The sequence below is a fragment of the Zonotrichia albicollis genome, chromosome 9 (genome assembly GCF_047830755.1).
Source record: "Zonotrichia albicollis isolate bZonAlb1 chromosome 9, bZonAlb1.hap1, whole genome shotgun sequence".
Taxonomy (NCBI): domain Eukaryota; kingdom Metazoa; phylum Chordata; class Aves; order Passeriformes; family Passerellidae; genus Zonotrichia; species Zonotrichia albicollis.
In genome coordinates, this window is record NC_133827.1 from 32,075,495 (window position 1) to 32,092,049 (window position 16,555).

The 16,555-nt window shown below is 44.9% G+C and overlaps 1 protein-coding gene across 15 annotated transcripts in view; it reads right to left on the minus strand.

The window, feature by feature from the left end:
- Positions 1 to 16,555, minus strand: part of LPP (LIM domain containing preferred translocation partner in lipoma) — a 332,629-nt gene that overhangs the window by 199,498 nt on the left and 116,576 nt on the right. For all 15 annotated transcript variants that reach the window (XM_074547227.1, XM_074547223.1, XM_074547233.1 and 12 more), the window contains one exon: positions 15,569 to 15,770. In XM_074547227.1, the coding sequence (XP_074403328.1) occupies positions 15,569 to 15,761 (193 nt within the window). In that variant the 5' untranslated portion in view covers positions 15,762 to 15,770. The remainder of the gene's footprint in view (positions 1 to 15,568; positions 15,771 to 16,555) is intronic.

The window sequence follows — 16,555 nt, forward strand, 5'->3', positions numbered from 1 at the left end:
GCAAAAGAGTCATTAAATTTTTAATGAATTATTGTTTAGTTGACAAGAAATGCCACAAAAATGACCTGCTGATTCCACCCAGGGGTGTTTACTTAGAGCTTCACAGGGAGATTTATGAGATGACAGGCAACAGACGACATGTCAATGGAGTCTGAGAGGCAATGCTTCGTTCATCAGGTACCAATGTCGATGAAGAACATGTCAGGATGATGAGAAATGGAGCAGATTTCTCCACTATGTTAAAAGCAACATCCCAAGCCCCCAGGGAGGGCTTTGTGCAGCTGCCCCATACAAATCCACCAGCCCACCTGCATTGAAAGCACCATGCTCCTGTTCCTAAGATCTGAGCAGTTCTGTAAGAACCCCCTTTGGGCTTAAGATGCCTTCTTAACATTACCAGCACACACAGAGTGACTAGGAAGTGACAAAACCGTGATCAGTGACATTCACTGGAGGCAACAGGGTGACCTGAAGATAATGCAGTGCTGCCAGCATTACTCCACTTGCTCACTCACATGAGAGCCACAGCTCCCACTGAGACTCCAGCAGTCCCTGATCTCCACACGCCAGCCAAGCGTGAAACAAATCCCGTCCCCAACAAGATCAGCCCACAGCTGAAGCACAGGATGTGAATGAGCCCCCTGGGACACAGCTTCCAAACCCTACCAGGAAAATATTTAATCAAAGAAAGAAAACTCCATTCTCCTGTTTTCCAACAAATATTTAAAAAGTACATCGATATGGCGATATAAAACTGACATTTTCACAGTAAACACATTTGTGTCCCGCTGCAGATTATTCCCAATGAAAACTGGAGCTACTGGCTAAAGCTAAAGGTGTTTTGTTTCCTTGCAGGCTGTGCTTTTTCTCAACTCCAGTGGGCCACCCCTGACAAGACGTATCTGGCTTCAGGTCTTCCTCCATACAAATCCTCTCAGAGGAGCCACTGCTGACCTAACCAAGCAGCAACTGGGCTGTGCAAGTGTCAGAGGGAAATGTGCCCTGCAGCACCACTGAATGAGGGACAAACAGACAAAACCAAGATTCCATTCCCAAAGAGCATGCTAAAGCTTTGGGAGCAGCAAACAAATACTTTGTTGTTTCCTGGCCACTTGCAAATGTTGATCATTCCGTATGAAATAATTAACAAACAAGGACAGAATCCTCCAAGCTCTCTTTAGAAACCTTCTTTTCAAAATACACCCTCATTTTAATCATTTACCATTTGCAATAGAGAAGGAAAACAAGGAGGTAAGAAATCTAACACAATCAATCCTTCCCTAGTTCCCACAAATAGACATTCACTGCCTTCCAATAGTCTTGACTAATCATTTTAATAAGCAGTGAAAAGATTTCACAATTAAATGCTTAGAGAAGTAAGATGCATCTTCCTGCTCCTTCTCATGCCTCATGAGTTTTCCAGCTCCTCTCATAAAGAGCTTTCATTACTCTGGGCATGATGGAGCCAAAATTGCTGCATGAGAAAGCTCTGATTTCAGTTTTATCTCAGTCACTGTCCAAATGCCCAGAAACTTCTTCACAGCTCTTGGACCACAGGAGAAAAAAAAGCCCACAAGGAGCCAAAAAAAGGGGAGTTTCAGACCTAAGATCAGAACCACATTAGTTAGACAGGTTTTTCAGAAAAAAACCCCTCTGGCCTTAGTGTAAACTAAGCATATTTGGTCAAGTAGCAGTAGATCAAACAGACAAGGAGCCTCACAATGCCCTTCCTGCAGCCCCACATTCGTGGTGACAACTGCACTTTGCTCTGATGAAAAGTGACCTTTAGGCCCTGACATTTAGGTCCAGATTCTCCTACTTGTGTCACCTCCGCCTCCAGTTTCACAGGTCGAATTCACAGCACTTCAAATAGTTGGCAACATTCATCAAACATGAGCCCATGGCTTGCCCAACAGTCTTAAAATGGAATATTCCCACTGCACAGTCCCATGCCATGCTGGATGGTCAACTTTCACGAGGTACTGGATGTGCCATATCTCTTTGGAAAATCAGCATACCAAGCGAAAGCTCATCTCCCAAAATAGTCACCCTGCTACTTTATTTCTCTTTTATTTGTTTCCCTGCTGCAGTTACAAAACACATTCTCACTGAGGCAAAAGGGATCATTAGCCAGAGCGCTTTTGGATGCAAAGAGACAGTGCTAAATGTGCACCAGAAACAGGAATATTATATGGTCTCCCCACATGAGAAAGCATAAAAGGGCAAAAGGACCCTCCATCAGCTTGTCTCCATGATATGTCAGGAAAACACCATATACTCAGAATGGAATTGTGGTGATTGGAGGTTTCTTGTTTAAAAAGTCCAACTCTGTTTGCAGGAAATATCTCAGCTGTGGTCACACATCACATCCCTTGTGTCAGATCAGCTGCTAAATTTAAAGTATTTTCTGTCTATCCAGTAAGTATGAGTTACTGGCATGAAGAAATGTTTTAATTATCATAAGTTTTCAGGTTCAGCCAAACCAATTGTTCCTGCAGCTGAGTCTGAAAGACTCTTGATCCTAATAAGGGATGTAAACAATTGAACAAAACCCAGAGATCTGGCAGCCAGAGATCCCCCAGCCCTCGCTGCCAAGGTCATCTCTCCCTCTTGAGGGCCTGTGTCCCATTTTTACACACACACACTCAGGCTGGGAGCCTGATGCACCCAGAGAAGTCAGTCAAGTATTCTCCTGTTACAAACCCAACTGATTTTTTGGCTGCAGCAAAGGGTTACAGTGTCAGACTCTGCAGGATCACTGTGGGCACGGACGGGTTAACAAAAGAGATCAATTGTGAATTTAATTCAAATCTAAGGCAAAGAATGGACTAAGCAGAAGATGAGGAAGATACTGCAATGCTTCATGCATTATCTGGTATGACTGCATGGTATCCTGTCCATACCAAAGGAGATACAGACCAGCTGTGATTTTACCCAACTCATACTTCCCTCATGCACTGCCTCTTGTCTTTATAAAGTGATTTTTAGGTAAGACAGCTGGGTCAGACCTGAGCTCCCAGTGTAATTTTCCCCCTATGCCTGTAGAATTAATTCAGTAAGCCAGGTTCTATTTCTCCTTGGGCACCACACAAAGAATTACAAATGGCTCTATTTGTGCCCAGCTGGTGCAAAAGTGATGTCAAAAGTGTAATGTGAAGGAAGAAAAGACCCAATTACAAAAGCAAGGTCTGTGAGATAATCTTGGTCCCAGGACAGTGAGATATGGCAATTAGAAGTATTTCATCTATCTGTCAGTTGGGGTCATTCAATGAGCTTGTTATCCAGAGAAAAGGCGGCACCTCAAAATACCAATTACAACTTTCCAGACTCAAACTGTGCCTCAGCCTCTTCTGCCCCCTGTGCCATCATCTCTAACATGACAGGAAGGTCAAAATGAGCAACAGGAATTCAGTTTTCAAGAAGAAGCCCAACTGTACTGCAGATTAACAACCAATTAGCAGTTTTGAAGAAGTTGTGTGCTCTGGCTGGGGGGCTGCCAGGCTGTGTGAGGAAGTGCTTGGTGTTGACTTCCCAAAGTGAGTCACTTCTGTAAGCCCTGGGGTGGTATTTATAGACTTGGGGGAAAATTTCCAGGGAACATCACCTACTGGTACTCACAAAAGTAGCAAGGGAATTCTTAAATTACTAAACTTTTAAGGAAAAAAGTCTTTCTTCTTTTTGACAAGACAGTAAAGCAGCAGTCTCTATGATTTTCTTGGAAGAAGTCACAATTAATAGTGTTCCTTATCTCACTTTTTTTTGACAGTAGTAGATGTTGCTCCTAAGATATTCCGTGCAGCTGCAAGGTTGGGGTTTTTCTCCTCTCTTCTACAGATTATTTCCAGGATAAGACACTGAAGTCAGCCCTGTCTCCAAGGCTCCTTAGCAAGACTTAAATGAACCCAGGTACCAACAACAACTCAACCACAGCAGTCCAGATCAGCCCAAGCCTTTTACCCAAGTGTCCAGGATCCCTATTTGGGTAAATGGCTGTACCCCTCAGTAAACCACATGAATCTGCAAGTAGATCTGTCACTGATAGTCAAACTGTCACCTGCAGAAGTGAGCTGGTCCCCCTGCATATACTAGACATGCCTGGGTATCACAGAGCACACAAAAGCAGAGGAAGGGCACAGACTAGTAGCTGGATCAGTGCCTGTTCCCCTCCACACATGCAACAGTGCCCTTACGTCTCCTCAAAGCCAGGGACTGAGCCAAGCTTTCAGAAAGATTTTGTCCCTGCAATAGTTTTAAGGATGCAACCACAAATCTGGACACTCACAACCATTTTAGACTATTTCACTTTCTTTCTATTAAACATACACAGATTTATGGCCTTGCTTAGCAAGGGTGGGCAGACCATGCCAGGCTAGGTCCCCTTCCCTAAGCAGCAAGCATGCCCCAGTGGGGAGCACTGCAGACCAGCTGACCACAGAAGTACAAGTTCTGGAATGAAAAATAAATTTCTGAAAATATAAGATACAAGCACACATACTTATCCCCATCCCACACACAAGCTGCAAATGCTTCCATTTATTACTCTGACTTCCGGACTGCTCCTACCACTGCCCTCCCTCTGAGACCGGGGGTCAACATTGGCCAAATGGTCCTTGAGAAGGCCTCAGAGATGTTTCCCTACATGTCTTACACAAACCAGCACCTTAGATGAGGACAAAAAAACAGGATAACGAGAGAAAAGCTGCTGGCAGGAACTCAAGCAGTACCTGCCCTGCCTGGCCTCTCAGCGATGGAGAGGGCAGGTCGGGTCCAGCTCTCTGCCAAGCTGTCCATCACCACAGCTCACAGTCTGTGACAATCATGAGACATGACACCCTGTGCAATGCAATGGAGACCCAACAAGTTTGTTTTGCACATGCCACTGCAGCATTGGCAGATACAGCAACATGCTTTGGCTCACAGTGACACGGGAAGCATTCAAAGCACTCGCGCAGAGATAAAAGGCTCCCCTCTCTCCTGCCTGAGACACACTGACCTATCCTCCCTCCCTCCTCCTTGGCATTGTCAAAAATACAAAAAATCTGTCCCTTATGTTTTCAAAATGTGTCTGTTTCATGGAGTTCTCTCCCTTTTTTTTTTCTGAGGCCAATTAAAACTAAAAGTTTACCAGAAAGACAAAAAGGTAAAAAAAAGCATGTGATACCATTGGATCCAGCCTGTAAGGATCTCACACATAAAAGAATTATGTCCCTGAGCACTTTCCGACAGACTTTCAGAAAATTTCATCTTTCTACTTCCCTGGCTGGATAGTCTGTTTGAGTAATTTTCTCTTTCTCCTGGGGCTGGTTGCTAAGAGACGCGCTATTACTTCTCCCTCTCTTATGACCCGATTACTGTGATCAGCAAAGACAGCGTGCAGACAACAGCCTGACACGGCTCATACAAGAACATCGGCCTTGTTACAGAATGATGGACTGTATTAACACTGCGCAGCCCCTTCGCTCCCGTGGCCTTTGGAGAGTCTCCAGGCACAACTGGGGGCTTTTACTTCCCCAGCTTCTGAAGTGCACGTTCAAACATTTTAAATCACAGGACTGGGAAGGGAGAAGAATTGACTTTTACCTCCTGTGCTTCACTGTCTGACAGCCAGAATGGTGTTACTGCATCCTCACTGAGAAACTTTCTTTTTCTTATCCTTCCTAAGAAGTGGCCTAGGAACAATGATTGCTCCTTTTTACCTTCTTGAAAAACAAACTTTGCAAATACACAGCATAGTTTGGGTCAGAATGTTCCCTTGAAGGGTCTGACAGCATGTTGTAAAGCTGATTGTAACACTTGAGGGGCTAAGAGGTGAGCTGACACCTTTCTTGGTGTCTCTCTGCAAAGAGCTGAGATGGATTGCTGTGGATAAGGAAAGCAGCTGGAAACAGATCCAGCTGTAGGTGTCCAGCAGTCCCAGGGAAGCTACTGGGATGCCCAAGAGGCTCCCAGCTCATGCAGAAGCAACCACAGCCTGGAACTGTGTCCTCTGCAAAAAAGAATGGGGGATGGAGCCAGTGGAGGGGATAGGAAATTTGGAGCACAAATTGAGAGCTTGTACTGAGGGGTACATGGGGCAAAAAGCTGAGGAAAGTTGATTTTGCTCAGAACCAAAGAACTGGTTTTCTAAGAATGGGGCCACCAACCTCAGAGACTATTAGTCTCCACTTAGTAAGAATTCAACCCTCATCATGCTCGCTTTTTATAACATAAATTTCAAACTTCTATACTTTCTTCTATTAAACCTACTTTCAAAAGACTGTGCTTACCCACACTGTTCTGGTACCATTTTCATACTCTTGAGGGCCTCCTCTCCTCCCACCAGCTCACTCAGGACAACTCCTGTGGCAGGACCCCTGGGCACACCCTCACACCACAGACAGTGCAGAGTATTAAGAAACACCAGTTGATAAAACTTCTCAAGTGGGCTTTGTAACAGAGATGACCAAGAGCACAGGTTCCTTCCTCATCTCCATGTCATTTCCCATAAATTCAATGCTTGGCACAACAAATGCCAGCTGTCATGACAGTGCAATTTCTACCCACCAGCCCTCAACAGCAGGCTTGGCTTTGTGATTGGGGTCATATCTAGATGAAATCAAAACCTTTCCTTAGTCACTGTCATCACAGGAATTAAGACTTGGAAGAGACATGTGAGTCTTTTGCACTTCATCTCTTCAAATAGTTTGGGTAAATCCCCAGTTGAGCCTCCTGGAGCATTCCTGCACTTTCCTCCACAGCTGTGACTTTGCAGTGTGCGTGCTGGTTAAAGAAGAAGTCAGAAGGGGAATTTTCAGAATGAATTTTCAGCAGGAAACTTTCTGCTTATTAGGATCTAGAGCAGATCCCTGCTCATCTCCTGCAAAATCTCTCTCCCCAGGCAAAGCAGAGCCACAGGATTCTCACTCCTGCTCAAAGACCCTCAACTCCTGCGCCAAGTCCATCTAAACATGCTTGCTTAGCAACAAACACTTCAGGCCTGGTATATTTAGTCCAAATTGTAATTGTGTAGGATTCACTGCTAGAAATGCCTGCTCTTTGGCCACAAGTACGGCTTCTGTGGCTTCAAGAGTTGCTCATTCATTCTTCCAACCTTTTATTACACCAACCTGTAATATAATCCAAGAGACATTTACTGGCTGCTCTGATTTAGCAGGACTCAGCCTGGCAAAATAAAAAAGCTTTAGGCAGAGAAAAGGAAAAGCATACATATTATCCTTTACTGCAATAGTTAGTTTCCAGTGAGTAGAAGAGCAGCATTGTGTGAAGAATGGCAAAAAAAAAAAAATTACTAGACTGTTAACTATCATATAACAATTGTTATTATTTAACAGACTAGCATCTGGAGGATGTTAACATTTCAGATCAAAATAAAAGGGACAAGTGCTGCCTGCTTGAATTCAAGCTATTTCTGCATTAGCATTGCTCTCTTGCTTGGACTGGGCACCACAGCCCTGTAAAACTACATACAGGACAAACATTATCTGTTAAAAAAAGGTTTGATATGGTTGATGACAGACGTTTGCAATTCAAGTTATTAAACGATACTTCCCTTCCATTTCAGTGTGTCAGAAATGTCTTCTCTTTCTCTTTTTCCCTTCCCTTTTTTGCCCATTTTCTTTCTTCTACCCAAACTATTGTGGTTCACAGAACAGGCCACTGCTAAGATGAATCACTATTTGATGTTTGAAATAATGAAGTGGAAAAATTAAATATAGTCTCTTGGAAGAACAGACAGACAGGAGAAAAGAAAATGAGAAAAAATAGTCCGGGCAGAAAAAAAATTAAGAATCTACCTCCTGAGAAGTACAATGTTTGCTTTATGATACCAAATAACTGAGAAAATATAAGCTCACTCACCAGAATGAAACCCAGGGCTAGGCACTACTTCAAGTAGTTCCCAAATAAGAGGCAATGTGTTCCAGAGCCTGTGAAAATTTAATATTTGTAATTCTAACAAAACATGGTCAGAATACTTAATAAAACCTGGTGGCTTGACTTGACATTTTGTGAACTACAGATAAGTATACTAGTTCAATAACAGTTTTTATGCACTTGTTTTATGCTGCATTCTTCCCAGGCCTTTCCCTGAGGTGGAATTTCAAAAAGAAAATGCTCATCCTGAGAGCCAAGCCAAGACACAGTTCTATGGATTTGTCTCTGGAAAAAAAAAAAAAAAAAAAAAAAAAAAAAAAGCAGATGCAGACACTCTTATCCAACAAAACAACTTTTGGGATGAATGCTAACAAGACAGCAAGACAGAAGGCCCCACACAGAGCCAGTTTATTCCCACTGCTCACAGGTCCTGACACTGGTCACTCTGCTGGGGACAACTGGGCAAAAATCCCTGTGCCTGTAACTCAGAATTATTGAGTGGAGCAACGCTGGCCAGGCACAAAAGCACCAGCTTGGTCTCATCCCTCTTCAACATGGCCCAGCCTGCTTGGGGCAGTTTAAACCCAGTTTTACACAAATGAGAACCACCACTCATTTCCAACTGGTTTCACTCGGTTCTTAACCAACAGGAGAGAGGATGTGCTTCGAGAGGAATCAATGAACACTTCCAAAGGGGTGCCCCAAACTGGTTCACAGTTAGGGACCCCCACCTTCCCACTCATTCTGCAGCGTTCAGGGGCTTTGCTTGTGCTTTAAATGCTCTTGTATGAAGGTAGCAAGCCCACCACAAAGAGGCCTGGAGTTCAAGTTCATTTTCACCAGCTGTGTTTTGTAAGAGCCCGTGGATGATGCAGTTCTAACACTAATGAATAAAGTATTGCTTCATCTGCTGCATCTCATTCAGCACAAGAAACACATAGAAAAATGAGGGAAGCATTAAGAAAGATTTTAAAAGTTTATAATATGCACTTTAAAAAAGCTTTTTATAAGAAACTAGCACTAACATGGAGGCTGTGGTCAGGATGACTTGCAACAGCAAGGTCACCTCTTTATTCACACCACGTTTTTCAACTCCATGAGCTCAGTGCTGTGAGGGATGGGACATCATCCATTGCAATTGATGGGACCAGAAAAGTGTTAGAGCACTTCTCAGCCTATCTTTTTGTGCCACCACTGAGACGCTGCCTCCCCCATGAAGCATCAATGATTTTTTTTCAGCTAGTGGCAGAGATGAGGAGCAAGAGAGGGACCAGCAGATCCCACTGCAAATACTCTGGTACTCCCAGGACTCAATTCAGAGTAACAACGTGTTCCTATGCCTCATCTGGGCAGTAGCAATGGTCCACAGGCATAACTCCTAACATATGCAAGACAACAAGCTCCTGCTAGCTGTCCAGTTCTGGATAATTGCATTATCTGATGTTAGTGTTGAACAATGCACACACAAAACCACCACAGGAGCATGGATGAGCCAGCTCCCTGTGCCTGCACCCCAGCCTTCCTCCAACAACCAGCACAGCACTGCAGAAGCTCCTGAGATACTTCACGGAGCAGGTACAACACCCCTCTGCCTCTCAGCCAGCACAGCCCTTCCACAAGTGAGAACAGCTCCTGCTATGGAACAGAACCAGCACAGGCAACCAGGAGAAAAAAATGAAAAAATCACAATCTTTCAGGTCAGCCTGAATTTATTCTTTCAGGGCTCTCAATACAAATAATGAATAGACTCTAGACCTTGTTGGCTTCTATGAACTGTCAAAGACTGCAGAGCAGGGAACAGCACAGCTATAACACACGGTGTCTAGTCCAATAAATCCATACCCAAGCTTCAGAAATTAAGACAGAGCTACTGATAGCAGCTGCTGTAAACAAAACCCACTAGGTATATCTGCCTGGAAAAAAAACAAACCCACAACAGCAAAACAACAAACAGCCTGATAGTTCATGCCCCCAGTCCCCTACAGACATAGCAGAACATAACTCACCAGTGCTCAAAAGCCTCCACACCCATGAAAAAGAGGAGGGCACAGAGAGTCAAGCTCTGGGAAACCTGGATCAGCTGGGTTCAAGAACACACACTGGTGTCCCTGGCATAGCCTTGCCCTGGAGCTGGTCCTGCTCGTTTGCTTTGTCTCATCAGTCATTTGCCCCCTCCTCCAACCAAGGTAAATTGAAGGAGACTTGTTTTTTAAAAAGGCAATTAAAACCTCAAAGGCCTTCACATGAGACCTGTTGTTCACCATATCTGAAAGGTGCCCAAGGAAAGGAAGGACAAAGGAGGAGATTGCTTTGAGGCTCATCCCTTCATTTAGTTCCCATTATTAAATCCATGTTAAATGCTTCTGCAGATAGTATATTCACCAAGGATGGCAGTTAGAAGGAGAGACATCAGCACTAATAAATACTGAATTTAGAAGTACCCAACAGCATAAACTAACATGGCTAATTTTGTAAAGCATGTCCTGAGAGCCCCAGAGCGTGACAGAGAAGCACCTCCAAGCCCTGGGCAGCCCCACAATCAGAGTGAGTGCCCTGTGAGGGATGCTGCTGCACATCCCTTTCTAACCAGGGCTGGCACTGCAGCATCTCAGCCTGTCTCTGGCAGCTTGAGAAAAACACATGGTCCTGTTCATACAAGCAACAGGCATTGCAAGAATAGGACAGATTTGGTTTTTAGGGAGTGGAAAGAATCGTCTTTGCAGGAGCAGGAGACCTCCTGGGAGCCCTTCAATGTTCTGTCACTTCCTGGTAGGCAAGGATGGACTCAATTTCTTCCCTACCACCAAGAAATCATCCTTCAAGTGACAGCACACAGTGGCAGAGGAGGTACATTCAATCCCCAGGGAGCTGCACCAGTGCTCATGAATGCTGGACTGGAAAGCCCAGCCCTGCAGTGCAGCTGAGCCTCCCCAGCTCAGCACTGTGCTTCACCTGCTCCAGCACAGCCGTGTTTCTGCTGCACTTGCAGAGCTTCATTTGGAACCAAGGGGGGAAAAGAGCTTTTGTGGTTACCAAAACAAGATTCAAACCAAAAGGATCCAAACCGAAAGGCGACTCACACTGCAGAGTTTGTCACTCACTGCTCCCAAGCCATCCAGTGGCCCTGACTCAGGCTCTTCTGAGCACCTCTGACTGACAACAGATTTTACACATTTCCGAAGCCCCCAGTTCTGGCACACAACCCCCAGGGCCACCCCAGCAGCCCCACAGTAGCAGGCACTAAGGCAGCAGATCAGCTATCACCAACCACACCCCACACTAGACATCTCCTTAGCCTGCCCTGCAGGGTGAGGCCCCATTTTCTGGAACTAAAGCAAAGACGGAATTTGCTTCATCTGCAAGCTATAAATCCTTTCTATCTTCCTGAGCCCAGCATAGATGGGAACAGCTGTGTGGCAGTGTTTCCCTAAGGCTCCAGCTCTGTTGAAGATGCTGAAATACCAATATAAGTCTAAAAGTTGGAGAGCAAGAGAGAAGTAAGTGGCAGGAAAAGGAGGAAAGGCAACCACAGAAAGGTTTGGACTGGAAAGACCTTGAAAAATAATACAATCCAAAGCCCCTGCCATCAGCTGGAATATCTTTCACTAAATCAGACTGCTCAAAGCCCTGTCCAACCTGATCCTGAGCACTTTAAATGATGGGGCATCCACTGCTTTTAAATGAAACAAAATTAATACCAACTCCTCAGAACAAAAATCTTAGTTTCTTTAAGAGATTTTTGGTGTAGGACAAAACCCATTGTGCACACTGCTGGACAGGGTCTGCTGAGGAAAAGAGGGAGGGGGCAGGCAATACCAAAGACATGACCATGGAGAAAGAAGCCAAATATATAAGAGAAGGAGAATATCAGAACCCATGGCTGGTTGATCCCTCATCCATCTCAGGGCTCATCTTCCTCCAGCATGAAGAGAAGATGCTGTCAAACTTGAGACACATCTAGCTCCATCCAAAGACCACCCCAGACCCCAGTTAAACTCTTAGAGCTACTGCTCAGACATCTGGACACTTAATTTTGATTTCCAGCCTAACTCCTCAGCAGCTACACTTCCTGCCAATTCACAATTGTCCACCTTGTATGTAAACATCTTCCCCAAGCTTGAACAGCTCTCCTCTCCTCTCTTTGGGGGGTAAATACGGAGCTCTGTAAGATGATGAGCACCAGCACTTCCCAGGAACTGTGCTGCTCACACCTCCCAGGATCAGGCAAGGTTAATCCCCTGCAAAGCGTCACACTGGGGAGTGGCAGCACTGAATCCTCCAGAAACACAGCCCAGACCACAGCAGGTGTTGGAAGGACCTGTACAAACAGGCTGTGCCTGCCTGCATGGCTGGGACCTGTGCAGAATGCTAAGCAGGGCTCGGGTCTTATTGATGATGATTACCATTATGATCATTACTTCTACCACTGCTGCAGTCATACCCAGGGGCCCCCAGGCAGATCCCTGCAAGAGCAAGACATGGTCTGTGCTTTGATGAGTGGATAAATCTGGTGTGAAACAAGCTGCAGCAACTCAGCATGGCAAACAGCACGGAGGGGGGCTGGCAGCACCACGAAAATTGCTACTTCAGTGGTCTGAACACATGCCTTTAGTGCTCCAAATCACAGTAAAATGTTCCTGTTTATAAACTGCTGGCTGCTGCCATTTCACTTTGCTTCAGTCATGTAACCATTTCTAACCTTCTGTTAAAGTTCCATTAAGCAGCTTTTAATCAGCACCTTCTGGCTTAGTTTTGTACAAGTATCAGGAAATAAAAAATAAAACTGAAGTCAAGGTGAGACTAAGGAAATGCTTTTGTAGGAGATGGAGGGAGAGGGGGGTACACACAGCACCTGCTCCACTGTCTTTCACTCCAGTGTCTTTCCCCTCTGCCTTCAATATGATCAAGAAATAAAACCACTAATGTGATCAGCTGAACAGACCCTCTACATACAAGCAACACACCTACAAAATAATAATAAGAACCACAAGGCCAGAGGATGCACATCCTAAACATTAATAGCAATGAGCTGAAGAAATTACCAGGAACAGAATTTGCCAGTCTCCCAGAGAGATTCCAGAACTACAAAGGCTGCAGGGAGCCAATTCCAGTGAGCCTGCTGGGGCAGCCAAGGCTGTGAGGAGCACAGCCACTTCTTGACCAATAATAGCAGCAGGACAACCCTTCCCCAGAGCAGTGCTGCTGCTCCCACTCATCTCCAGCAGAAGGATGCATGGGAAGCCCATGTGCCTCCAGTTAAGCAGCTTTGGCAGGGTGGGAGGGATGAAAACACACTGGGGTTTGAGGGGACGCTGCCACTCCCCTACCTACAGACTCACAGCTAACCAGGTGGGAAAGATCTCTGTCCAACAGAGGACAAACTGAGGCAAAATGTCAGTGCCCCTGTAAGCAGGGAACCAGTGGAACCTGGGGCCATCTCTCAGGCTGAATTATTGCTGCAGAAACCAGGGAGGCCATTGAAAAAACAATTAGGGAGCCTTGAAGAGAGAGGGAGCTGTAGCAAGTGAAGGAAGTACATTGGGCTAACTATTTCTCACCCCAGCCCTTGCCTGGCAGATCCCAGAAGCCTCATGTCCTCAGGGTTATATATGGATGGTAATGGCTTTGCACGGGCTGCTGACAGCAACCAGCAGCATGTCACCTTCTGGAAGAGGATTAGCTAAAGCTGCAGGCATGTTGTCACATCACTAAGCCTACCTCTGACCAGGTCTTGGCCAAGCCTCAGCTCTTCCAGGCCTGTCAGATAATGATGGGATCTCTAAAAGCCCAGTGTCAGACAAGGCAAGGGACTGGCACTGACAGAGTCCCCTGGGGTTCCCGAATGTCTCCTGGTTCCCAGCAATGCCTGACTGCTTGCAGGACCAGGAACAATGAGAAATGTTTGAGCGCCTTGTCTCCCCTTCTCAGCCTGCAGTGACTGTTCTGCTCCTTGGGAAAAACTCCTTCCACAAATGGCAAGAAACACAGGACTTTTTTAGAAGGTGATAATGTTCCTGAGCCACATACGATTAGACCTACAATCACTAAAACACTGACAATTAAGACATGCTGACCTTTTTCACACAAAAAGTCCTGACTGATCAAGAACAGATTTCCTAGGAAAAAAAGGGCCATATTCCATTATTATTTTTAATTGCAAGAGAATTAGAAAAATAAGAATTTCCACTTGACTTGAGGATGACATTTTCTTTGCATTTCAGAAATGGATTATTTTTTTACTTTTTAAATTCCAAATGTCTTTCTCTTCCTATTTCTCACCAAGTTTTGTTATGGAAGGCAGCAGAACAGGTGCATATGACTTCGCTTCTCCCCCTCCAACACATTTTCTTTTTTTGTTCTGAATTCTCCGAAGTTAGAGCGACAGACAAAAAATACCCGAAACACTCATCAGGCTTTTCCAACTTTCCTATAAAATGTCCTTACCTTTAGAAAGTCACTCAAGTGTAAGATTTAATATGCTGCTTTGTTTTTCTTTCTCTTTTCCATTACTCTGTAGTGTTCCTGAAAATGTATACACTTCCAAAAGATAGAGCAGAAAGTGGAAAAACTATACAGGTGATACTTATCTTATTGTACTCAACATAAAAGAGGAAAAAGCGGTGAAGGAACAATGTAGAGCATCCCAAACCAAATACAAAAGCTGGTTTGGCCATTTTCTTGAATACATCTGAGCTTTTCTTTGGAGAAAGGCTGGAGAGGAGGAGGGGAGGAACTTCTTCCCCCCATTTCTACCTACAGTAAATCACAAGAAATAGAAATGTCCTGCTTGGCCAGAATAGCTACCACTCTCTCCTAAAATCCTCGGCCTTCACTTGCTTCTGCTGCAGTTCCATCACAAACTCTCCATTGTCAGCCAGGGGCATCCCAGGTGCTCCAATTTGCAGGTTTCCAGTTGCAAGTTCCAGAGGTGCTCCCAGCCATGCTCTCCTGCTCCTGTAAACTCACTCCCCTCTGTGTGTCCACAAGCCAGGAACCCAAATCCCACCCTTGCTGCTCAACTTCATCCAGAGAGGAGGACTTCCACAGCAAGAAGTAGAGGGAGGCTGACACACAGTGACTGGCAGGCATTTGTTTTGCTGACACAACAGATCCAGAAACCATTGCAATGGTCATCTAAATACCTTCCCAATTATTTCATGTTCAAGAGTGTTCCATAGTAGAGGGAAAAAACTAAACTGAAGTAAAACTATAACAATCCATCCAGCACACTGGAGAGAAAACACTTCCAGACTCACTGGTCGAATTTATACCCTACCACTTCCAATGATACTTATTTGCCACAGATCAACCCCTTGTTTGTAAAGCATTCCCCTGTGCAGGGGTGAAAGAACCAATAATGAAAAGGGTTGCTTGAGCCCAAGCTCCTTGAATCATCACGTGCCAGCAGGGACCAAACAAGCAAAACGCCGTGAAAAGTACCAGTCCTGGAGACAGGACATCTGCTTCCAACTAGAACTGAGAAAGATCTGTCCTCATGTCCCTCTGCATTTCTCAGGAGAGTAGCTAGCCAGAGCAAGGGGAGGAGATACTTCACATCCTTCTTGATTTGAATGACCTGAGAAAGGGAGCCTCTCACAAACTCACCAACAAAGAGCAAATCAAGAACAGCCTGCGTTAGCAGTCAGTTCCTCTGAACGAGGCAGTTGTGGTTCCTTCCTAGAAAATAAATACTCACCATCACCTCCTGGCTGCTTGTATGGGTTGTACTTCGGTTTGGGGGCAACCACAGGCGCAAACTTCTTTGGGGTCTGCTGGGTGGACACGGAGATGCTGGGAGTGCCAAAGGTGTGTGTGGTCTCCATCCTTGCAGCAACGTGGCCAACAGGCTCGTTGGTACTCTTGGGGGGCAGCCAGGATGGGTGGGACATGCTTCAGGTCTGAGGAGACACAAGGAGAGTTACACATATATTAGGAGTTTAGGCTGGGGAAGTAACAGCTGCAATCCTACTATTTTTCTGGTTTATGAAATCAATCTTACAAAACCCTTCAAAATATGTTTAACTGGTGCATGCTTAACTTTAAATATGTTGTTCCTAATACATAGGACTTGAGATGCAAATTTGTCTTTCTCTCCCCAGCAGGTCAGAATTACTGATCAGACGATTGTTGGTACCTGCAATAATCATTGCTATTTTCCTCTTCAAACCAGAGCAGAAACAGGCTGATACCCTGAAGCAGCCCATCAATCCCCCCCTGCATTCAGCACAGTAGTGATGTATTTCCCTTTCCCTGTTAGGCCTTTTTGAGTATATTAATGTACAACAGTGCAGGTGCTCTGGGGACAAGCCTAGTCACAGACAGGCACACACACTTCCAAAATACACTTTTAGCACTTTTTCACATGTCATTTAGGACCCCATGCCCCAGTGATTTTCATTCAGACTTTTAAGAAAACAGATTTCAGAAGTAGCTAATCATTCTTGATGCCTCCATTTCTGAATGCCCAGCTTAAGACATTTTAAAAGCATGTCAATTTTGAATAAATGCCAGAATCTCACAACCCCTGACAACCAGGCTCCTTTTAGACTTGTGTAACAAAAAACAGAGGCAGCCCAAATCATTACTTATTTATGAAAATCTTGGCTTTGGCCTCTTAAAAGCCTACATCACTTTTGAGAACTGGGTTCGGATGCTGCTGAAAATGCTGCCCATAAAAATCCCG